We start from the raw sequence: 26,172 nt of genomic DNA, 5'->3' as shown, positions 1-26,172 counted from the left end.
GGGACAACACGTTCCGCCTAAACTGGATTTGCGCCAAGTGAAGACTTCATTTTAATGAAAAAGTATCATACAAGCGGAATGTTTGGTACCTGAAAAGCACGTGTGGACTGCACGGGAAAATCTTGGACGACACTACGCACATGCATTAAGCACGGTGTTCACAGAGCGAGCCCCATATTGAATATCCCTTACCTTTTACAAAATACGGTACCAATCAATACAATTCTCATGTGCGTTCTTTTATATACTTTGTAATGCATGGTTGAACGTACCTTTGACTGCCGGTTCATATGAACAGAATTATAATTAACTTGTATTTTTAAGTGTGAAAATGATCAATAGAAAATTCATTTCAAACGTGAAAACATACATTCGAATACATATTAACGCATTCTTTTGAACATTTGCAATAAACGCAATCGCGTTTCACTCGGAGTGTATAGTCCATTAACGAATATAAACAAAACGCTTCCATGACGAAATGGTCATTACCTTGTATATATTTACAAAAAACATTTGAAAGTAAACGCTGTTTAACTTCTGTCGTTATTGACCGAGTCCTTCTCCGTCACGACTGGGAAAACTTGAATGAGTATTTAAATTATTAAAAATTGCATAAATGATAAATTATTAGAGATCAATATTATTCTAGTTGAGAGCTAAATACAAGAAGGAACACGATACCGTTAAAGAAACAGATCACTTTTAATGCCATTTCATCCTTTCGCCCTTACTGTTTGATTAGACTATAAATGGTATTTCGCCTACAAAACAAGAGTTTGAGATCATCAGAGAGAGCTCTGAGAAAACTGGGCTTAATGCATGTGCGTATAATTTGTGTTTCAGTTTTCTCAGAACGCGACTTATATATGAAAGAAGAGTGTCGGTCGCACAATTCACAGAATCCGTATCCCAAAACTCACTATGAAATTATTCTTGTTATAGCGGAAGCCTTTGCCTACAACTCCACGTCTCGATGACGTGGACAGCTTGCCAACTGTTCACCACAGATACCATTTGTATGGAATGAAGCTTACGCTTCCATGTGAATGGCATGATAACGTTAGGTTGCTCAGATTTTTATCAGTATAACGCGATAAAAAAACAAAACATGCCGTCGTCGAAAACTTCGTCGGCACTTTTATATATATAACAAGAGATTGCCAAGCAATATGGTCCCCTACCGGTGAAACTCCACCATTGTCAGTATTTTTTTATATATGTTGCCATAGCAACCAGAATTTTTGACGTAGGAACGAAATGAAATGACGTGCAGAATCTCCATATTGCCGGCTATCCATGTTTCAAGTTTCATGAAAAAATATGAAGAACTTTTTAAGTTATCGCAGGATCCAGAAAAGTGTGACGGACTGACTGACAGACAGACAGACTGACAGACAGACTGACAGACAGACAGACTGACAGACAGACAGACGGAGTGCAAACCATAAGTACCTTCCGGTTTCACCGGTAGGGGACAATATTTATATAATAATGTAATTATATAATGCTCGCGTGCGTGTGTGGGAGGTGCGGGTGTGTGTGGGAAGGTGGGTGGGTGGGTGATTAAAAAAGCATATACGTAAAATATGATCTCATATATAGATATGATTTTTCCTAAAATGAGTTCTCCGTATAAGTTTTCACAACAGGTCAATAGCTTTTTACAAACTCAAGTTAACGAAACATAGCGTGTTTTTATGTATTGCCTATATCCCTATTAATTTCGAATATATTTACATGACTCTTTTATGTAGTTGATACACTTAAACTATAGTATTGTTGCATATGTATAAAACATATAATTACTGAAGATCTTGTTAAATATATGAAACTTTATTAAAGCGCAAAAAAAACACAAACAATTCTTACTTGAATGATTGTCTTTTTCAGGAGCCAGCCAAACCGTAATGAACACATGCAGATGTATTGTCGAGCTTTTTGTAATACTCGAGTGTGAAAGCTTCATTTAAATTGTCAAAATCAATGAAATGTATTACGAAATCATTGAAGTGCGTCATATTCGTTTACGTATATTAGTAAAGTTCTATATAACTCAATAAGATCTTTAAAAAAATACATTTTCAATATTTATTGAATAAAGTTGCATGAAGAGACAGAAATGTTTTTTTGAAAAGGTTTATTTTCAATGTGCTTAAAATGGATACATATGAGTACAGATAGACGAAACATTGTAGAACTTGTATATATAACTTACAAACAAAGAAAATCAATACACATAAAATGCAGATGAAAAAAGTATCCTATGTCATTGGCAACATGCATGCATCTGTTTATAATAGAATATATAATATTAAGAATAATATACTTACAACCGACAAAAAGTAGCTGTCTTGATAATAACTACACAATTAATTAATATATTATTTAAACTGCCACACGTCTAGTTATACGTCTATAATACATCGAATAAATACATGAGAACACAAAACAAAAGGGTGATGTTTAAACGTGGATACAGACGGCAAGGCAAACACACACTGAAAGCCGAGTTCCCCGTCATGACGGACGCCACAGTATACTACAATCTAACCCATGTACGGAACATACGCTTAAAGTATTAATGTATTATACAAGTAATTGATTAACAGTGCTTTTTGCCTATAACAAGGAACGTCACTGTGAAAGTATTCAGAAATGATTTCAACAGAGTTATCGTATAGTTGTGACAAAATCCTAATCTCCAAAAATACACCTGTGACCAGATAATCTTGCTACGTCTTTCACAACCTTTATACAACCTTTATTATATAGAGGATATTTGTTGAATCCGGTGGATTATCGATTTAAATTCACGAGTGATCATAGAAAATAATATTTTCAAGAGTGGCGCAGCCACGAGTGAAAATGTATATTTTCTTTGATCACGTGTGAATTAAAATCGATAATCCACCGAATGCAACAAATTTTCTTTTTATTTAATGCATTTTGCACAGTTTATATACATTGTTCAAGAGTTTAACTAAAGAATTGTGCTGGGATAATGACATCATTTCGTCAAAAACATGACGTCATTTCACAGTAAACAATGAAAATTATCGATAATTCTCACTGATAATTTTCACTGTTTGAAACAGTGAAATTATCAGTTTTAATTCACTGATATTTCTCTATAAACCACTGGAAAGCATTAAATAAAAGTACTTGTTCTTGTATCGCAAATCAGTTAGTTTTGAATATATATAAAATAATGGTTATAACACGTGTCCTGCCAAGTAATAAAAACAATCTTCACATATACACTCTGACTTAGCAACTTTAAAATCTGCCTAAGAGAGTCTGGCGAATATTTCTATTTTTCTTGAAGCATAAGAATTAAATGAAAGCAGTTCCTTAACGCTGAGACCAGTTTGACACTAAAGGAAAGTGTAAGTTACTGCTAAAAACTGAGGAAATGTATATCAAAATTTAACCTGACACCTCGTTAACTCAATATAAAAATAAAGACATAAATCAGTAGGACACAGATGCCCCCACATGCCATTGTGTTTTCAAACATTGAACTCAATATGCGACATTAACCTTTATTAAAGAAAGAAGGGTTTAACATGTGTCAAGTCGTTTCATGGTGTTCATGGTGGTTTGCATTGGTTATTAAACATACCATCAATGAATGGCAAAATTATGGCTGAGGCTAGAATTTTCATGTTTAACTTTTGAACTTGTGACGTTGACATTTCAGGTAGAAAGGCGTATTATCCGCAAAACGTCGTAATAAGATGGTTTACATTTGTGTCGTTTTACAATAACTCATTAATGTAATTGCAACGTTATGACTGAGAGAGGAATCGCGAAGCTGTTTTATTACCGAATTTGACATTTGACCTTTAAATGTGACCTTGACCTTGGTGACAGAGAGACGGAAGTTTTACGCGACCGCGTCGTCTTGGGATCGTTTAAATTTGTGCCTAGTTATTTTTATTAGTATTCCTTAATATATTTCAAAGTTTTGGCTTCGACCGTAATTTTCATGTTTTTTATCGCATTTGACCTTTAATTGTTACATCGACCTTTGAAGTAGGGAAACGGGGATCGAAACTCTAATGGACACTCGCACAGACCAACAGAGGAAAAGTGCAATTGCTATATCAGGGTGCCGGATCACTTGACTTTGTTGGGTTTCCCCCAATTAAACGTAAATGGACGTAACACACCGGTAAGTTTTGTTTTTGTTCCAAATAACTTTTTAAAACAATTTTTCTTAAGAATGTCAACTAGTGCATAAAAACAGATTTTTATGCTGCATATGGTAATGTGAAATACATCAGAATTATTTTTTTAATGAGCCAGTGTTCTTGTTCTTGTTCAAAATTTCCATGTATACTGCACGACTATGCGTCACGCAACGTGAAATTTTTGCCACCGATTTCAGACGTATTTAATTTAAAGGATTTATTCTTATACCTTAAGATATCGGCACAAACTGCAAGAAAAACTGTCTTCTTTGCACTAGTAAAGTACTTAACGGTGTAAACCCCTGAAAACCCCGTTGATTCTGCACCCTGATATGACGTCTTCTTCGAATGGGACATAAAGACATAATATATTAAAACAGTGGTTAATTCAATGTAAATCGAAGGTTTATAGGAAAAACACACACACTACTATATAACAATTAAGACTGGTGAAGATACACGCATACTTGATAATGTGATGAGTTTCTGTGGAATGCATTTATGATTTTAAATCATTTCCTGTTTATTTTAATTTCCTATAAACCTGCTTATCAGCGCCTTTCAAACACTTATGCGGGAATTTGGGATTTTAACAAAAGACACATATCTTTGAAACAGCAAACATTACTTAAACAGTATGAAATATCTAGCTGCAATTGTGACCACAGGAACAACAATCAGGTACCAAAATGACGCGATGAGGTGGCAACCACTGGCGGCTGAAATTAAAACGAAACGGAACAGGTTTTGAAAAATACTTAATAATTGTTTAGGAAAGTAAAAATGATCATATTGAAAAAAAAGCTGTATATTTGTGTACGTTAGTGACAGAGACGCGCTCTGAGAAAAAGGGGTTGAATGCATGTGCGTAAAGTGTCATGCCAGATGAGCCTGTGCAGTCTGCACACATTAATCAGTGACGACTCTTTCCTCATACACTGGAGTTTTGCTAGGAAAAGGCTTTGTTTAAACGAAATATAACATAACAGAGGAAAGTGTCGTCCCAGATTAGCCTGTGCAGTACGCACGAGCTAATCAGGGACTACACTTTCCGCCTAAACTGGATGTTTGCTAAGAAGAAACTACATTTTAACAAAAAAATATCATAACATGAAGAAGTGTTGTCCCTGATAAGCATGTGTTGACTTCACAGGCTAATCTGGGACGACACTTTACACAAATGCATTTAACCCCGTTTCACTGCCGAACGTGTATTGGATTTGATATGAAATACAACGAGCGCCGATGTTGACTTTTAATCAACGGAGTTCGCAAAAAGGGTTTACGAACATTACCCACATCCCTACCTGGCTCGGAGGGTTCAGAAAGGCTGTTTATGGTTTGAAAAATGGCGTCCGTTGTCTTGGAGAGAAATATCAGGTTGTCCTGTGTCACCATGGTTTCGACATTGTCACACTTACTGTGGTAGCAGACCTGCATAGCGCCGCGGTAGTCCGCTGAAATAACGCGACCGACATTAAGGAATACCTGTGCGTGAAACAGGCCATCCTTCGTGGAGACAAAGGCGTTACTATGATATTAAGATAAAATGTGTTTACAAAATTAGTTCAAAATGTAGTTCGGGGCAGCGGCAGCACGGCATAAAAATATTTAATAAATGGCATTATCAAATTTGTAGAGAATTATTTCGTACAATGAAATGTAATTGGCGCATTACGTATCAACAAGATATCTAATAAGAACATATTACCATTTTCAAGTGCATTTGAGTATGTGATAAACTAGTTCCTACCTGAATCCGTGAGGAAAATCGCCGGAATGTTATCGCGCCAGAGATTGGAATGATCACTGCGCAGAAAGGGTTGGTAGATGGCAAAATTAGTGTTCGTCAGCTGGTTCAGACTAGATATTGGCAGAGGGAATACTTCGAGTTCAAACCTCGGATGGCTCAGCGCTTGCCATGCCCTGGTAAAGGCCTCCCCGAGCGCTCTATCCGCATCTTGTCTGTAGATATTTAGAAGGAAATCGCCACGTCTGTTATCGGACTGAACATTGCGGTAGACCGTTGGAAACGTCATTTGGATCTGTAATTACAATTATCTTTTTTTTAATTCAACGACCAAAACTAGGCTTATACCGACACGTATACTTTGTTGAAGAACCAAAAATTGTGTCTTTATATCGTATGGACTCTGGAAGGCCGGTTAGCCATGCAAATTGTCAATTGTAAATTATTAGTTGATAAATGTATTATTGCTAGTTGTATAATAGTTGCATGTTTTGTAAGGCCAGATGGGCTTTTTGTATTTTTCATTTTAAAGACGTCTGTTCTAAACTTAAATCCAGTTTAGGCGGAAAGTGTCGTCCCTGATAAGCCTATGCGGACTCGATGCGCTAATCTTGGACGACACTTTACGCACATGCACTTACGGCATCCGGCGACGGTATACTCTGTGAGTAGGCGGTCAGGTTGTAACCCATGATCGTGTCCATGACGACCATGCCGTACGGTACGAGTCTGGTTGCCGCCGTTCCATACGTACGTATCAGCCACGGGTTCAGCCAGCCGCTTATAATCTCTTTGCTTCCGGTTATGCCTGCGGATTTCGGGTACATTTATTTTGTAAAGCATTTATGAAGGGGACTTGTTCATATACTTAAGTTATTTTAAAATAATATAATTTTATTTATTTCAACACAACAGCTAAAATGATTTAATAATTATAAAAGCTAAAACACATTGAAAACTAATAAACACGTGTTGCCTTCACCGAGAATTTAAACGTTCTTATACAAAAATATAGAAAATATATAAAAACTAATACTTGTCAGCTGAACAATGAAATGCCTCACACAAGCTTGCTGGAATATGATGTATTTATTCCTTTTCAAAATTTGTAGTTTTATGCCCTAAATGCATACCACATATATTAATTGGTAAAAACATAATTTATAATAAAAATAATCAAATTATAACGAAAAATCAACTTCTCTGAAAAAATTATTCACTATCGAATACATATATATATATAACAAGGTATTCAACTCAAAATGACTCGAAAAAGGGTGAATCGATATGAATAGCCATAATTAACTACATCAATAGTGCAGTGATTTCCAATGACTCGGTCTTATTAAACGCATAAATGAATGTCCCTTCTGGAAATGTACATATCTTCCAATATTTTCTTTACAAATGCTGGGTCAAAAAGAAATAACACGACACACAGCTCGGGTGACCTACTCGTCATCGATCTGATCCGATCCAAGACTGAAATCTTCATGGAGTGTAAGGCATGTTCTCTGCAAAGTTCACGGACCTCGGTACCATAATTCGATTAAACGTATGAAAAAAACATTTCTACCATTCTTACCGTTACATTATGCATCAAAACTAACGGTCAAGCGCCCCAGCGCCTTTTGAAACCTTTGTTTACATATATTTCAACTGGTCAACATTTTAAACACACGAGCGATTTCATTGGTCCAACGCGAAGGTGTGTCTTTACTACCTGAATATTTCACACTGAAATTGATACTGATGATGATGATGATGATGTTGATGATGATGATGATGATGATGATTATCATCATCATCATGATTATTATTATTAGTATTAGTAGAAGTATTATTATTATTATTATCATCACGCCAATGATGATGATGATTATCATGATAATGATGATAAGGCAAGACATTTTAATGATGCTGGTATTTGTCTTAGTGATCCTGATGATGACGATGGTGATCTTGATAATGACGATGGTGATGATGACGATGGGGATTATGCATTGAACAAATAAACAACATACCAGCTTCTTCAAGATCGAAGGCTATAAATAGCACCGTGTTCTTGCGTTTCACGCCTCGTTTATTCTCGTTTGTAAGTTGCTTAGCAACATACAACATGGCCGCCATTCCCGAACCATTATCATCGACACCTGTAAGCAACACAACATTTGATGTCACCACAAGGTCCAAGACAAACTTATTTGTATGTTGCATATTTTATAAACAATTACAATACAAATATAAACAATACAACACATGTCTTCAAATAACAAAAACTCAGAAAGACAAGAAAAATACGAATACTAGTATGTCTAGAGACTTTATTTTTTAGCACACTTTTAATAATTATGTCAGTTTTACTGAAGCGATACGAAATTACAAAGTTAGTCGCTTCGATGACTTATGCCCAATCACAACGAAAACCTCGCTCTGGAAAAACGGTTCTTAAAGTCCACGTCCATCGTTGTTTTGTATATAAATCGAATAGCGACTTTACATAAATTCATTTGTGTCGTTTTCGTACCGTACTCGACCCCAAAATAAAAATCGCTAAATTGTTTGTTTTCAACCGATTTCAACCGGATTTTCAGTGATATCCTCAATAAACACATTTTTTCTTACGATTCTGCCCATATATGTAGCTATGAACTGGGACTTAAATGCTGGTGCAAAAAGTGGCGTCATTATTAGCCGGTCCAGTCGCATTCCGGCTCAGTTGTTTTTTTCGCTAGGACGAGACTCCCTTAAAAAACATAACAGCTGAACGAGTCGCCCCTAATAAGCCTGTGCAGACGTCAAAGGCTAATAAGGGATGACACTTAACGCAAAAACATAAAGCCCCGTGTACCCACAGCGCAGCTCATATAAATGACAACTGCGTTATCGATCCATAACCTTTTGTGTCGGCAACTGTGTCATAATGCGTGCCTACTCCGACCACTTTGTCATCGACCGTCCCGATTCGAGTCCCGTTAAGGATCCCAATAATGTTGTAGAACTCGTACTGAAATAGTTATGATAATAGTAGTAATTTCAGCAGAAGCATATGTGCAGCGTTCTGTAAATATCTTGGCTGTATGCATGTGCGTTAAGTGTCATCCCGGATAAGCTTGTGTAGTCCGCAAAAGCTAATCAGGAACGACACTTTCCACTTCTATGGATTTTTTTATGTTGAAGTCTCTTCGACATAAAAATCCAGTCATGGCGAAAAGTGTCGTCCCTGTATAGCATCTGCAGTTTACACAGGTTAATCTGGGACGACACTTGAAGCTCATGAATTAAGCCCAGTTTTCCCAGAACGCGGATCATTTTGTGTGTTATGTTAGCCGGATGATGGCGGTGGTATGTGCATACGTGAGACTCTGCTATGCAGTTATTCTAGCCTTAGATCAAGATTTAAGTTATGGATGGGATGTTCAAGGCAGTATTTCTACGTCTCTATGATCGCAAAAGTTGATAGCGGTAGTCGATGTATATAAAAAGAACTAAGTGGTAGCAGTAAATTGTGGCTACGTTTTTACGAATGTTTAATTACTTTGTAACAGTGGCATGAACGTGAAATGCTCGCTGTGAGGATTTGGAAGGAATCAAATTTTTCCTATTTTCATCAATAAAAAAATTACCGTAGCGTACTTGATCAATTACGAACTTGTGCTCCTGTGGTTGTAGACCGAACTCCTGGAACTGGCTAAAAATGAAGTCTCTTGCTCTCTTCTTGTAGGCGGGGTTTGTCTCGTGATGTCGAGAGTCACTGAAATAACCGCGGAGGGTGGCGTTAAGTGTCTCTGTGTCAGCACCATGGATACCGCCCGCTGAAATGTGTATGAACCAAGCTCTTTGAAAAGGGGGTTTAATGTATTAGCGTAAACTATCGTCCCAGAATATCCAGTGCAGTCTGCACAGGCTATTCTGGGACGATACTTTTCGCCTTAATTGGATTTTTGTCTAGAAGAGTCTGGGTTTTAGTGCGAAAAAACACAATAAAAGCGGAAAGTATCGTCCCTGATGTGGACTTCACAGCTGAAATGTGTGAAATGTGCAACGATTATACACAGGTGGAAGTAACGTACCCTGGATAGTATATGGGCCCAGGAGCCCAAAATATTTAAATATATATATAAAACCATGTTTAATTAGAGATAAATTGACAAAGAGCCATGAAAAAAAAATCCCCACCCTCTGATATTGGAATTATAACAAGGTCATTAACTAGAATTTATCATAGACCTGTCTTCGCGGGCCGCAACAATGTCAAAAAGAGCTTTAAATAATTCAAAGCATCCCTTGGTCCTCTTATGGGAAATTGGACAACCTTTCAAAAAAAATTACTACAAAGAAATATGTCCAGCCGTTTACTCACAGTCGGCCGATAATGTAAAAGCGTCATTACCAAACATAAAAAGCATGGAAATGTAATGTGATGACTATCACCAAAAACAAATTTAATATTAGCTTAAAATGGATCTTTTTTACGGTTTGGTAAATTGACAAAATTGAAAAAAGTTGTTTCAGATTCGCAAATTTTCGGTTTAGTTATGATATTTGTGTGGAAACAGTATTATTGAACATTTGCCATGGTCTAATATAACCATTATATGCATCTTTTGACGATTTGAAAACCTAAAAAATATATAGCGTTGCAACGCGAAACGATTGAATAATTTGGAGAGTTCTGTTGTTGTCGTTTAAATTTGTGAAACAACGAAGATTGCTTATAAAACGTATAAAATACGCATCTTATGTATGCTTGGCAGGATAGCTCAGTTGGCTAATGCGTTTTTACTTCAGGATTCCGGGGATCACTGTTTCGAGCCCTGCTGCGGGCTACTCTTCTTCCTTTTGTTAATTTTATTTTTGATTTTTTACTTATTATTTTGACATATCACATTGCCTACCATTCTCATAAAGATAAACGAAAAGCGTCCATTGATGCCAAGACATGTGGCTAGTAACATATTCCGATTCGCGTTTGACTGCCAAACAAATGCCTGCAATAGTTTATCTGACCGTGGGCGCTGTAAAATTTTGAAACTTTGGAGATCGTCCATGTATGGTCAATGACGGAAGTTGACCATCCTTCGAGAGGTAAATCCCAATTTACAGGGTATTTCCCAATCGTGTAAATGTCGCAATCCCAATGTACAAGGGATCGACTGTATGTCGCGATCGCAATTCGAGGGATTGGTCGTGAGTACATTATTTAACAAACATAAGTTTCCTCGGGTGGTTAGTTATGCGAATAAGGATATGTATTTCATTAACTACGCACAATGTTTATTTGTCATGGCATTGTTAACATATTTTCGTATTTGTGAACAAGACGTTCATCAAATGAATTTCTTAGCACGGATAAACACAGGACTAGTCGGTGCAAAAACTAATGCGCTACCACTACACCACACAGGCTATTGAAGTCTAAAGGATAGACTTAATAATATGCCGGTAATACAAAGTCATATTTGGGAAAATAAATGATACTATGCGACTTTCTATATTTACATAACGACTGGGCAAACAACTAAAACGGCAAATCTGCGTACTCTGTAAAAACACTATACGGTATTAAAGACTTTTATCTAAAAGCATTACTTTGTCTAGACTTCACTTAATGCAAAAAACATTGTTTGCAATGTATATACTTAAATTTGAAATAAGGAAGTCAATATACAAATTTGTTTAAACGTTTTCGCTTGAATGATCTCGTAATAGCAAAAGTATGTATTGATATATTTTTACTTTTACTTCCCGTGATTTCATTTCGCAATCATAAGTTTAAAAGGACATGGTCACACATTTGCGGAATTGCAATTTACAAAATAAAAGTATCAATATGCAGTAAATTATGTGAACATTATTCTAATATTCAAACAAGTAAAAAATAGAATCACATGGAAACAACGTTTTGCGGATATGACTATATTAAAAGAAATCACTTCTATAAATAATTACTCAATTTGAAACCGGGCGGTAGGCTTTTTATAGGTACCTTGTCATTTGCGACGGGTTTCGGAGTATTTCTTATTGCAGTCATATAACACCCTGCAGGATCTGTTCAGGTTGTGAAACCATTGAGAATATTGGCATCGTGTTCAAAATATTACAATGGTCGACCTAAGCAAATGCAAAACAATGCACCACACGGAAACAACGTTTATGGATTGGCATTTATTATACAAATAATAAAGCGTTTCAAACGACTTGCGTCGATAACTTTCCAACCTGTACGAAATAATAGGGCGGATTCCGGACGTGATCGGGTCGGAATTGGTCCGTTATGTTGGAATTACGACAGTACAACTGGCGGAAAGAGTTTTACGTCCGGAACTAAAATTATTTCTGGGCGTAATTCAACTGTTTTTTCCGGGCGTAAATCAAATCCGGGCGTATTTTTATACTTAGAATTTGTATGATGGAGATTTGTGGACGGAATTTTGCACTTTGTTTCTTTCGCGGGGCAGAATTTCATACTTTTAAAATATTTGTGAAGCCACATGACGGAATTTTGAACTTAGTAGTTTTTACAGAGAGTAATATTGGACTTAGCAAATTTCTATGAAGCTGAACAATGACTTAATACATTTAATTTAAACCAAAGTACTGAACAAAATATTACCAGTAACTGATAACTTAATATACCTTTTTTTAAATAAAAATATTTAATTTTATTGATACATTTGTACAATCAATCACATTCATTATTGACAAAACTATTTCAGTCATAGTATAATGCATTCAGCATAAAGCTTTGATCTAATTTATGATGTTCATGTTCAGATTCTAAAACATATTTTTTAGTATTTTTATACTTAATTTGTGAGAAGCTGAAAAGGAGACAGACTTGTGAACTTGTGACCATGAATTATACTCTTAGATTTTGCATTTATTGGCATTGCTGGTAAGAAATAAAATTTAGGAGATAACAATAACACATTTAAACTTTAAATATATTTTATCTATTGCTGACGTTTACAGTTTCCACTTATAAATTTAAGTCTGAGGGAGGACCATGTATTACAAATCTATTTGCACTTACTTTTTTAATATACTCCTTTAATTCTTCTTAATTTTTGCAAATTTTGCTCCTTTTTAATAATAATTTCATAATTACAATAACGACTGTGAAGTTTAATAAAAAACAAGAGTTGGTAATGTTTTCATTTTTTTAAGGTTTCCTTTGACAAAACACCCAACAGTCTTAGTTTAAAATTATTTGTTTATATCATCAATATGAATTAAGTTTCTCTGCATGTTACTCTATAATAAAATGTTTATAGTAGTTAATATTTCCCCAGTCTGAAATGACCATAAAAATGTACATAAATATACCAATGTTAATTTAATCTCAGATAAACACTGACGACCAGCTTACTTGATCTTGTGGTATTTTGCTGCCCCAATACTGACTGCATGAGCACTGAGTCACACCTGTTAACATGTTTATAAACCGACAGTGCTTATCAGGCTTCAATGGATTGGTTAAATTCGCCCACAGGAAGTGGTAGAAGTTGCTGTTTGAATTGAAAACAAGAGCGGTTAAGCTAATTTCTGACTCTGAACTAAATTGTCAGTATAATGCTTAAGCAAAATGAGGACTTAACTGTAGTGAAAAAATGTCTTGCAGGAAGTATTTTGTGAAAAACAATTTGTATTTAATACAATGTGAAAATGAACAATACGTTTGTTGCAAAAGAGGTTCAAAGTGGCTGGTTTAACTGTGATTTGATCTCACCAAATTTCTGTGTTTTTGGAATACTGCAGAACAGCATAAAAGGTTTGTATTTTTACTCCTACATTCCTCTTTTATTTTGATTATTAACAGATATAATTGTAATTGTTTTTGTGTACTGTCCCAGTGGGAAATGTAAAACTAAAAGGATGATGAAAAGTAGACGGGCATTTGAAGGAAAAACAACACAGTTTGAAACTAAAATGAAAATACACACATTTCTTTAAAATATATAGTAAGTACTTAAATTAACATTTCATTTTCAGATTATGCCATAGGATTGAAGAGAAAGGTTGCTGGTGGCATAACATTTCCCATCTCGGACCTCAAAAGCCGCATCATATATTGAAGAATTCGTTTGCGAGAAAGTACTGTTGCAAAAAAACATCTTGTGAAAAAATCAATTTTTTATATTTGCTGTGTGTGCCGCGCCCGGATGATGAGCACAAAGCAGTCCTTGCAAAGGAAAGCTGGATTTGTCGATAGGTAAATCACAATTTTACTATACAAGTTATTGTATTAATAGTTTGAAATAGTTAAGTTCAAAAGAAAGATTTATTCGAATTATACTATTAGTGCTCCTGGGCTATGCCTAATAACAGAGGGTCTGAGTACCTTGCCGCACCAAGATCCAAACCTGACCCCTTTGACCCCCAACATGCCCTTAATTGGAGCTGATCACATTATTTTACAGGAAATTCAATGAATTTTCAATAAACTAATTTTATTATAACAGTGAAGCTAGTTTTATCAATTACAAAAATATTTTTTTTAATGAAAATGCATGTAATATTAAATAATATGCATATATAGCTCATGTTATTTGAAAATATTCCACAGGGATAATATCCAAGCACGTTCAAAAGTGTAGTATTGCCAAATTTGGACCCTGCCTTTTTCAAATCCTAGCTTGGGTCCTGGATTTGATAACAAGTTTGAAAAAGCGATTAATTCTACATAAGTTATTATCAGTATTTGCAATAAGTGAACTGTTACTAAAGTGTACTAAATATTAATTTGCATTTCAGATTATGCCATAGGATGGGGGAGAATCGCGGACCAGAACAATGCTGTGATAGAGAGAAATTCCTACTCAACTACTCAAGAAAGCAGTTTAAAAATTGCCTTCAATGTGAAAGAGTGAACTTTTTTATTTTGGCCGTGTATAAGAACGGTTTGTTTTTTAAAAAAGTGCATGTCTATCAAATTATTTTGTATGTATATATTATAATTATTTTTGTTGTATGTCTTTAAAAGCTACATTATGTATCTTAAAAGTAGCATTGAAATGGGGAACGACGATGCGTACATTTTCCGCATAAATTCCGCATTTTTTGTGACTGCGGAAAATATGCGGGGGTTTTCAGCATTTGTTCCGCATTTGCAGATGTATATAAGCATAAAATGGTGATCCATCTTTTTAAAATGTATTATCTTAAAATAAATATAAAGATACTATATTAAATATATCTTGTCATAATTTTGACTAGTTTTTAGCTAACATGAGCACAAAGTGCTCATGGTGAGCTTTTGCGATCGCCTTTTGTTTTTGTTTTAAATGGCCTGTCCTTATATGGGTATATTTACTATATGCATGTTATCCGATTTCCGCCAGATATCTAAATTACGACCGTAATCTAAGTTACGCCCGTAATTTTAACATTCCGCCTGTAATCTGAATTCCGCCCGTAAACTGCTTTCCGCCAGTATTTTAAAATTTCGTCTCACCTCATTTACATATTTCGCCCCTGTTTTCCGCCCGGATTACGCCCGGAATCCGCCCCTCTTCTTAAAATCATATATAGAAAAATACGCCCGGAAATATTTTTTACGCCCGAAATTTAGTTTGCGATTCCGTGCCGATTCCGGTTGGAACATTTCGTACATCGAGCAATGTCTTTGAACAAGTGGATAAAAAGGCGCTCAACAGACTCGGAGCAATTTAATTTTATTGGAGCAGGCACTTGTAAAAAGGTATCACTTAAGACATAACATGGAAAACTGACCCACGCCCGGCTATTTTCTTAAAATAAACGGAATCAGAATTCAAAAGAAAGCACATTGTTTAATGTTCTGAATATGTTTGATAATTAGCTGATCACTAATGAGAATTCTTAAATGTTCAAATGGGATTACTATATCCCTATTATGAAAACTACCTCGCCCCCTTTTAAACGAACCAAACTATTTTAAGACTCATTCTAGATATTATTTGATAAGTTTTATGGTAATGTTTCAGTATATTTTGGCAAACAATATGACATTTACGAATATTCACTAGGTTTTACTATAACCTTAAAGCAGAGTTTTCCTAGCCCCAAGTCATTAATGTTTTAACAGACCGATACCATTAGCGGATTGTGAAGATATTTCATTAAAACACATCTTTCGAGCAAGTCTCATGATGATTCGGAAAATGTGACTTACAAACTTAATAAAAGCTTTTCCTGTATTTGACCTAGACACCTAGATTGAACTCACGAGACCTAGTTTCAAACTCCCCTTAGATTGATGTGTTGAAAACATGTTTCGAAGAAGTTTTATCGATATTAGGTCATATTTGAGGCTTCTAGAGTATTCAAAAGCTGTTTTGTTTATTATATTTTTATCATAAATTTTAACTCCAAGTGATCTTGTATCACACTGACTCGATATGTAGTTTACACAAATATTTTGACAAAAGTCCTCTGAAGGAAACAAACAAATCTAAATAAACCAAGTGTACCGTGGTATTGCGGGTATCTTAAACAGCTAACAGGGTACAAAAGATCCATAGAAAAAATATTCAGGCTTGACACATCTGTCATGTCTGGAAAAGTCTTCAAAGGTGTGGCAAATATTTAAAGTAGGAGGAATACTACAATGACAATATTGGGGATAAAGAATGGAATACAAAGAAATAATACGCTAACATTAGATAAACTGGGTATATCGAAGAACAACCCACCCCCATTACATACAAGTGCAGTATCTTCGGGTTTATGGGAAAATATTGCAGATACGATTATTAAAACAAGAAATGGCCTGGACACTTTTTCCATTTTATCAACAGCGATTTGTTCTGATCAGGAATCCACTTACTGTTTTCACCCCCCCCCCCCCCCCCCTACAAACTATTCTTATTTTTTTTATTGCATCCGAAGATGCAACATGTGAACTTAATGCGATCATAACTTTGAGACTTAAAGAAAATCTGTTAGAATTGACATACATATTTACAGAAATAGTCAATAGATCGTTGCTATCTGGTGTATTCCCTAACAAATGGCAACGCGCTGCACGTTAACCCTTGTTGCAGCAATTTGGAACTACCGAACTAATGTGTGGTGTCCTTTCGAAAAGCCTTAAATAAGCTGCATGAAACCAAATTTATTATCATATTGTGGCTAATAATTATCTTCCACTTTACCAACGTGCTAATAGACGATAGCATTGAGTTGAGACGGCAATACGTACAATGTACAAACACCTTACAGAAAAAATCATAAAGGTCAAGTTACTATCGTGGTCATGGTTGACTTGAGAGCAGCGTTCGATACCATTGATATCCCAATATTTATTCGTATTTTAAGACGAATTTTGTATTAATGGCATTCCCTTACAATGAATAAACTCCCATCTCACCAACAGAACAATCAACATGTTGGTCGAAAAATCAACATCTGAAACTGAACAATTGCTTTTCGTTGTCCCACAGGTTTCTTGTGCCGGACCAGTTATATTCACATTGTATATTTCAGCACTCAACAGAGTGGTTTAAAACGAACTGCCCGGATATAGACATTCGGATGAAAATATGATAGCATTCAAATTCAAATAGGTTATTCCGAAAATGATTCAAATTTTCTTCAGCAACTTAAAAGATGCCTGGAGGACGTCATTAAATGTATGTCAACCTTCAAATTAAAAATGAACCAATCAAAATCTGAAAGTATTGTATAAGGAACCATGCAACCGTTGGCGAACTGAATATTTTAAGCATGTATGTCGGTGATTGCGAAGTGAAATTCGTCAATCACGTAGGAGATCTTGTTGTTCATGACTAACACACTAAATTTTGACAAACGCATCCAGAATTCCTAATGCACAATTACCCGTAAACATCTTACAAAAGAGTATCTTCATTCGCATAATGACGTGTGCAATGGTCGCTTTACGAAAGTTCTTGCTTATCAAGAAGATATAGAGAAAATCATTCGTCAAGACTAGTTATGAATGCTTCTTTTGAAGAACCAATCACTTATCTTCTAACACAGTTACATTGGCTTTCAGTAAAAGCCAGGTTGATGTTTAAAGTCTTTCGTATCATTAATATTGCAATTACATTAAACCTAACGGAAATGTTTGTACCTGCTCGAGAACAGAAACAAATAAGCTCACACAATGTGATAAAAAACTAAATCCATAGACAAAAAACTAATTGCCTTATTGATATCTTGCCGTCGTCGGTCCAAAATGGCATTACAATGTACTTGACTGTCTACATGATTGTTGGTCTGAAGCCAATTATATATCAAGGCCGCAAACACATTTGTATGGACAATTTCACAAACAATGAGTGTACTTATCGGAAAAAATATGAAGTCTGCATTTTTATTAATTAAAATAGTAAATGTTGATTGTTTTTAAGCTCTTTAAAGAAAAGGTATATTAATATGTACAATTTTCCTTGTAAATGTATATTGTGTAATTGTTTAGCGTTATTGAATGTATCCATAATGGTGAGGTATATAAATGTTATTTATTTGGATTTGTTTAAGTTTCATTGAGAAAATCTGACTTCTAGAGTGGTCGCAACTGTTGTTTTTTTTAAATAGTGTAGCTAGTGCCATAGTTTTTACCACATGTGACCAGTTTCAAGCTTAACTCACACAAAGCATAACATATATTGGGCCTACACTGTGATCTTTATAGTTTTAAATATTTTATTTTATATGCACAGGCTAATCAGGTACGAAAATTTCGGCCTACACTGGATTTTCATTGAGAAAAGAACAACTTTAAACGGAAAAGTCCATGAAAGTGGAAAGTGTCTGGTATGATTAGCCTGTAATGACGATATTTAACGCATGAAATTAACCCATTTATGCCTAGTGGACTCTATTATCCTTCTAAATTGGATCAATTTATTTCCAAAGTTAGGGATGTCCTTTATATTTATTTCTATCTTTAGAATATTTCTAACAGAAATTCCTTTAAGCAAACAGCGCAGACCCTGATATGACGCCGCAGCATGCGGCGTCTCATCTGGGTCTACGCTGTTTGCCAATGCCTTTTTTCTAGACGTTAGGCATAAATGGGTTACGCCCCGCTTTCCCAGAGGTCATATACCACAGCATTTAACATGTTAACAACCAGCTGGTGCGACGTAGAAACGAAGTGTGACTATTGTATATATAGGATCTGGCACGAGTTGCAAAGGCTCACTTACTAACACGATTCTTGATATCGTGGTGTATGGTATGAAATGACAACGAGTGTCAGATCTTTTTATCACATGCTTTTAAATAAATTGTCACGATTTTTCTCAATTAACAGCGTGTATGAAACATAATGAAAATGTCTTCACGCACATGCATAAAACCCCCTTTTCACATAGCACGGCCCATATATCGACGTGACCATTTGTGATTCGTTGTGAATGATAGGATCTCAGTTTTCTGCAAACCACCATTTTATGTCTTGAGAAACACCAACATGCTCAGCATGATATGCAAGGAGAAAAGTAACACATAGTTATACGGTATATATTCAGTCATACGTTGATATTATATAAAAAAAGTTCTCTGATATGATTTAAATATTTATTAGAACGCATTGAATTAGTCTAGAAAGATATGTAACAAAACATGTATACTGTCTTACTAATGTAATTTTTACATACCATATTGCCTGCCATTCTCATGAAGATATCGAGTTGTGTGTAATTTTAGTTGCTGAAAAACTATGCACACCAGCAGCACAAGTATCGAGTAGTTATTTAATATCCGCTGTATTTATTGAACATTCAAAATAAGTCGCTTATGAAGTTTCTATGTAACTGCAATACAATTATGACAACATTAGCTCTTTAAATGCTGGCCTTTTTAATATCCATGAATTAGTAAGTAAGCGGCTCTGAGAGTACAAACAAGAGCAAACGAACGTGTATTAAGAAATATGTTTTTTAACAATACGTTAACTGCCACCATACGCATCTCATTTTCATTTCCTAGTTGATAATGATACAACCACAGTGGAATGTGTTCTGTTGTATTTCATGACGAGGAACATGGTAATTGCTGATAGTCTGTTTGTGATACTACATGTCATAATTCATTTAGTTTGACTGTTTAAAATTATTCTATGCATTTGTGACCGAGATGCCAGGTAGAAAAGGAACCATGAAGTTAATTAAACACTGATGTGGAACCGTTTCCAATCAGCACACTTCACCGAATCACGATTTATACATACGGAATGTAACATTCCATATAACATGCGTAATGGTTTACTTAACCTAATTCAACAATACCAACTGCACCCGATTGTATAAACGCTGGTTAAAGTTACCGCCGGTATGTGGTTAACCGCCGGTTTAACTGTTTATACAATCGGGTGCTGGAAGTAACCGGCATTTTTCAAGATATAATCGGTTGTTTAAACGGTACATAAAAAAGTTCATTAGAATATAGGAAATGTATCGATGTATTACGTATAAAACATGAAGGTAATTTTGTGACACAACTCATATTTGTCAATTACTTTTATTGACACACTATGCAGTTGAATGCTTATTGAATTTTACACATCAATCATTAATAATTAATCTGTCAGTACGTGAATGTGTGACATAATACTAATGTCTTACTAACAAAGATATAAAGAACGAAACCTTTGATTGTTACGTGTGCAGTTCTGATTTGTCAGAAGTATTCATCTCCACACGTGCTAATTGTTGATTGGCTGAATCGCTAAATGTACTGAATTAATCATGCAGGAAACGTGTAGACAACATTAATTAATAAGATTGCACTTACAATACGAACGTTTTTCCAGTTCGACGGACGTTATAGTTTGTCGGACCTGATTATAATTCACCACTGCAATTATTCTTACCGCGATCACATATTTTATCTGTTTTGACATTCTCTGACCGTTCAAATTACTGATCTAGAACATTTTAACATATTCTCATGAAATATTTTGATCAAAATTATATTACTTATCTTTACAATTATATTCTTTATAATTACTCATATATTAATAATTTCCCAAATTCAAGAATTCTATTATTAATTTTTTTGATGAAAGAGTTGTTAATAATTTTGAATTTATATATTTAATTTCATTTATAGTTGTAATATTTATCAATAACGTTACAGATGCAGTTAACTTGAATTTTGCGTCATAATAACTGCGTGTCTTTAAGACTTATTCTTACCGTTAACGATGTTCCAAAATGTTTACCTAACAATATACAATTCCACTATACAAATCGGCAATCTGTATGACAAATACGCATATTTTATCTTCAACTTTAAATGTTGTAATATAACTCACGTATGAATGAAATCCATGCCACAAGACACAGAGAGGCGATAAAGGCTAAACAATCCATTTTAACTGTCTTGACCGAAATGCGACTGTGACGACTTCAACTTGCGGATGTTAGAAAATTTATACCATTGTTATAAAATGAATCATACGTCGATTCATACCCAATCAAAACACGTAGTTTTTGGGGGATTTGTGTTTATTTAGTTTCAGCTCACTGCGTTCACATTGCAAACAGTGAATGCGATTCTGCATTAATGCGATTTAATTTTTGTATGATATTGTATAGTAACTAGTAATTATCTTCAGTGTTTACGAATTTAAGTGCTGCTCACTAGCCCGACACAGATTTCACCAGATATACATGAGCGGTAAAACACGAGTGGTTCTTGATTTTCAGTTTAGTGCTAGTATATATCGGACATATACAACATGAAAAATGTTCCAATGTTCGAAGACAATGGGCAGGTTTTTCTCACCTTCTGGTTTCAAATTTAAATAGAAATTATAATATTGAACTAATGTTGCAAAGTAATTTTTGTAAATATTGAAAATGTGTTATAATGTGAGTCATTGTGTTACTCTGAATATATATTATAATACATTTTGAAATAATGTTAAACATCGAGCTATCCAGTGCAATATACAGTTGGGGGAGTATTGAATGTTGCCTTACGACCTTTGAAGTACACAAAAGACAATCAAACCAACAAACGACACGAAACTCGACAATTTAAAACGACACGCGACATTCCAACAGGCACGCAACATTCAAACATTTGAAATAACATTTTCCCGGTTCAAAATGATATTTTTTGAGTCCATTACAGCATCTGTATTAAATTATAGAACATCAACCTCAATATCAATAATGTTTATGCCACACACTCACATTGATTATATCGCTTTAAACGTTGTAATATAACTCACGTTTGAATGAAATCCATGCCACAATCCACAGAAAAGCGATAAAGGCTAACCATTCCATGTTAACTGTCTAGACCGAAGTGCGGATGTGAAGACGGAATCTGCGTTAATGCTAGAAGGTTTATGTCGTTGTGTGCTGTAAAATATTGAAACTTTGGAGATCGTCTATATATCGTCAAAGACGGAAGTGGACCATCCTTCAAGAGGTAAATCCAAATTTACAGGGTATTTCACGATCGTGTTTATGTCGCAATCTCAATTTAAAAGGGATCTAGTGTATGTCGCAATCGCAACTCGAGGGCTTGGTCGTGAGAACGTGATTTGAAAATAAGTTTTCTCTTGTAGTAAATTATGCGAATAAGGATATTTATTTCATTAACTACGCATAATGTTTATTTGTTATAGTATGGTTCACATATTTTCGTATTTTTGAAAAAAAAATCATAAAATAAATTTTCTAGCACGAATGTTATATTCGGAACAAAATCGCTAACTCATCAGAACAAAAACAGAAAATAAAATAAAAGAAATTTTGCACTTACTCAGAACTTATCGATGCGAAAACTAATGCGCTACCACTACACCACACAGGCTTTTGAAGTCTAAAGCGTAGCCTTAACAATATGCCGTAAAGTAAAGTAAAGCCATATTTGGGAAATCAAATGATACTATGCGACTTTCAATATTGACCTTACAACTGGACCAACAACTTAAACGGCAAAGCTTCGTGGTCATCTGTAAAAACACATTTCAGACTTTTGTTTAAAAGTATTATTTGGTCTATACTTGATTATATGCAAGAAACATTGCTTGCAATGTACATGTATATACTTAAGTTTAAAATAAGGAAGTCAATATAAATATGTGTTTAAGCGTATTCGCTTGAATGAACTCGTAATAGAAAAAGTATGTATTGATATATTTTTACTTTTACTTCCCGTGATTCTATTTCGCAATGATAAGTTTAAAAGGACATGGTCACACATTTGCGGAATTGCAATTTACAAATTATACTTATCTATATGCAATAGAAAATGAGATCATTATTATCATATTGAAATAAGTAAAAAATGCATCACATGGAAACAACGTGTTCAAAATATTACAATGGTCTACCAAAGCAAATGCAAAATAATGTACCACACGGAAACAGCGTTTATGGATTTGCATTTATTAAACAAAAATAAATAACAATACGTTAGTCCAGCAATGTCTTTGAACAAGTGGAAAAAAATGCGCTCAACTGATACCCGGAGCAATTTTTTTTTGGAGAAGGCAGTTGTAAAAAGGTTTTACTTTAAATAGGCATAACATGGGAAATTGACCCACGCCCGGCTATTTTCTTAAAATAAACGGAATCATTTTTGAACTCAGAATTCAAAAGAAAGCACATTATTTAATGTTCTGAATATGTTTAATGATGAGCTGATCACTAATGGGAATTCGTTAATGTTCAAATGGGAGTACTGAATCCCTATTAGGAAAACTACCTCGCCCATTTTTACACGAACCTAACCATTGTAAAACTCATTCTAGATATTATTTGATAAGTTGTGTGGTAATGTTTCAGTATATTTTGGGAAACACTATGACATTCAGAATATTTACTAGGTTTTAATATAACCTTATAAAAAAGTTTCCGTAGCCCCAATCATTACTGTTTAAATAGACCGGTACCATTAACGGATTTGAAGATATTTCATTAAAACACATCTTTCGACCAAGTCATGATCATTCGGAAAATACGACTTAAAGACTTAATAAAAGCTTTTCCTGTATTTGACATGAACACCTAGTTTGAAATCACGAGACATAGTTTCAAACTCCCCTTAGATATTTGTAGGACACATGATTTGAAGAAATTTTATCGATATTAGGTCATTTTTGAGGCTTCTAGAGTATTCACAAGCTGTTTTGTTTCTTATATTTTTATCATAAATTTTAACTCCAAGTGATCTTGTAACACACTGACTCGATATGTATTGTAAACAAATATTTTGACACTAGTATGCACCTCTGAAAGAAAACAAATTCTAAGTTGTCCAAGTGAGCCGTGGTATTCTGGGTATCTTAAACAGCTAAAAGGGTACAAACGATCTATCGAAAATAATATTTAGGCGTGACAAATCTGTCATGTCTAGAAAAGTCTTCAAAGGTGTGGCAAACATTTAAAGAAGGAGGAATACTACAATGACAACATTGGGGAATAAGAATGGGATACAAAGAAGGTATACGCTACCATTAGATTAACTGGGTAGATTGAGGAACAACCCATTACATACAAGTGCAGTATCTTCGGCAAATGACTTATGGGAAACCTTTCAGGTACGATTATCAAAACAAGAAAATGACCAAGACACTTTTTCTATTGTATCAACCGCGATTTGTTCTGCTCAAATCCACATGTGATCAGGAATCCTCTTACTGTTTTCAAACAACCCTCCAAACAAACTATCTAGTTTTTATTATTGCATCCAAAGAAACAACATGTCAACTAAATGCGATCCCAACTTTGAGACTTAAAGAAAATCTGTTAGAATTGACACCCTTATTTACAGAAATAGTAAATAGAACGTTGCTATCTGGTGTATTCCCTAACAAATGGCAACGCGCTGAAAGTAAACCCTTATTGCAGCAAGAAGGTTTCTGTTTAGAACTACAGAACTAATGTCTGGTGTCCTTTCGCATAGTCTTATATAAGTGCATGAAACCAAATTTATTATCATATTGAGGCTAATAATGTCCTTCCACTTTACCAACGTGCTTATAGAAGACAGCATGGAGTTGAGACGGCAATACGTTAAATGTACAATTACCTTAAAGAAAAAACTGATAAAGGTCAAGTTACTATCATGGTCATGGTTGACTTAAGTGCAGCGTTCGATACCATTGATATCCCAGTACTTATTCGTATTTTTAAGACGAATTTTGTATTAATGGAATTCCCTTAAAATGAATCAACTCCTATCTCACCAACACAACAATCAACGTGTTGGTCGAACAATCAACATCTGAAACTGAGTCATTGCTTGTCGGTGTCCCACAGGGTTCTTGTGCCGGACCAGTTATATTCACATTGTATATTTCAGCAGTCAACAGAGTGGTTTAAAAATAACTGCCCTCATATTAACATTCGGATGACCAAAATATAGCATTCAAATTAAAACAGGTTATTCCGCAAATGATTCAACTTTTCTTCAGCAACTTGAAAGATGCCTGAAGGACGTCATTAAGTGGATGTCAACCTTAAAATTAAAAATGAACCAATCAAAATCTGAAATTATTGTGTATGGAACCAAGCAACAGTTTGCGAACTGAATACTTAAAGCGTGTCTGTCGGTGATTGCGAAGTGAAATTCGTCAATCATGTAGGAGATCTTGTTGTTATCACGACTAACACACTCAATTTTGCCAAACGCATCAAGAATTGCGTATGCACACATATACGTAAACATCTTACAAAAGAGTCTACTGCATCATTAGAACATGGGTTACTTCATTCGCATACTGACGTGTGCAATGGTCGCTGTACGAAAGTTCTTGCTTATCAAGAAGCTACAGCGAAAATCATGCGTCAGGACTAGTTATGAATGCTTCTTTTGAACAACGTGAATCACTGATCTTCAAAAACAGTTACATTGGTTTTCAGTAAAAGCCAGGGTGATGTTTAAAGTCTGAGGTGTTGTCTTTCGTATCATCAATGTTGCAACTCCAGTAAACCTACGGGAAATGTTTGTACCTGCTCGAGAACAGAAAAAAATAAGTTCACACAATGGTACAAAATACTAAATCCCTACACGAAAAACTAATTGGCTTATAGATATCTTGCCGTGGTCGGTCCAAAATGGCGAAACAATGTACTTGACCATCTACATGATTGTCGGTCTGAAGCCAATTATAGATAAAGGCCGCAAACAAATTTGTATGGACAATTTCACAAAAATGAGAGTACTAGTCGGAAAAATATGACGTCTGCATTTTTATTAATTAAAATAGTAAATGTTCATTGTTTTAAGCTCTATAAAGGAAATGTA

At 34.9% G+C, this 26,172-nt stretch overlaps 2 protein-coding genes across 2 annotated transcripts; both read right to left on the bottom strand.

Moving 5' to 3' along the window:
* Positions 1–4,411: 4,411 nt before the first annotated feature.
* LOC127832694 (uncharacterized) lies at positions 4,412–6,720 on the bottom strand. Its single transcript, XM_052358329.1, has 4 exons — positions 6,588–6,720; positions 5,950–6,241; positions 5,504–5,653; positions 4,412–4,915 (listed from the first exon to the last, which is right to left on the bottom strand). Exons 1-4 carry the CDS (start codon positions 6,657–6,659, stop codon positions 4,821–4,823), a joined length of 609 nt encoding a protein of 202 aa, XP_052214289.1. The 5' UTR covers positions 6,660–6,720; the 3' UTR covers positions 4,412–4,820.
* A 255-nt stretch (positions 6,721–6,975) lies between these two features.
* LOC127831566 (uncharacterized) lies at positions 6,976–21,275 on the bottom strand. The gene is made up of 5 exons (XM_052356547.1): positions 21,218–21,275; positions 9,583–9,761; positions 8,845–8,953; positions 7,971–8,099; positions 6,976–6,989 (listed from the first exon to the last, which is right to left on the bottom strand). Exons 1-5 carry the CDS (start codon positions 21,273–21,275, stop codon positions 6,976–6,978), a joined length of 489 nt encoding a protein of 162 aa, XP_052212507.1.
* Positions 21,276–26,172: the final 4,897 nt, after the last annotated feature.

Source organism: Dreissena polymorpha, chromosome 5, assembly GCF_020536995.1.
Source record: "Dreissena polymorpha isolate Duluth1 chromosome 5, UMN_Dpol_1.0, whole genome shotgun sequence".
Lineage (NCBI taxonomy): Eukaryota > Metazoa > Mollusca > Bivalvia > Myida > Dreissenidae > Dreissena > Dreissena polymorpha.
This window is presented reverse-complemented; position numbering and strand designations above follow the sequence as displayed.

What these genes read in the sequence shown, in the direction of transcription:
- LOC127832694 (XM_052358329.1), bottom strand. Translation starts at nt 6,659, where the DNA reads ATGGTCGTCATGGACACGATCATGGGTTACAACCTGACCGCCTACTCA. An exon ending in GTATACCGTCGCCGGATGCC is followed by an intron (nt 6,242 to 6,587) that starts GTAAGTGCATGT and finishes TTGTAATTACAG; the next exon opens with ATCCAAATGACGTTTCCAAC. An exon ending in TTCTGAACCCTCCGAGCCAG is followed by an intron (nt 4,916 to 5,503) that starts GTAGGGATGTGG and finishes TTTTAATTTCAG; the next exon opens with CCGCCAGTGGTTGCCACCTC.
- LOC127831566 (XM_052356547.1), bottom strand. Translation starts at nt 21,275, where the DNA reads ATGGATTGTTTAGCCTTTATCGCCTCTCTGTGTCTTGTGGCATGGATT. An exon ending in GGCATGGATTTCATTCATAC is followed by an intron (nt 9,762 to 21,217) that starts GTGAGTTATATT and finishes TACACATTTCAG; the next exon opens with CGGGCGGTATCCATGGTGCT. An exon ending in CACAGTTGCCGACACAAAAG is followed by an intron (nt 8,100 to 8,844) that starts GTTATGGATCGA and finishes TGTTGCTTACAG; the next exon opens with GTGTCGATGATAATGGTTCG.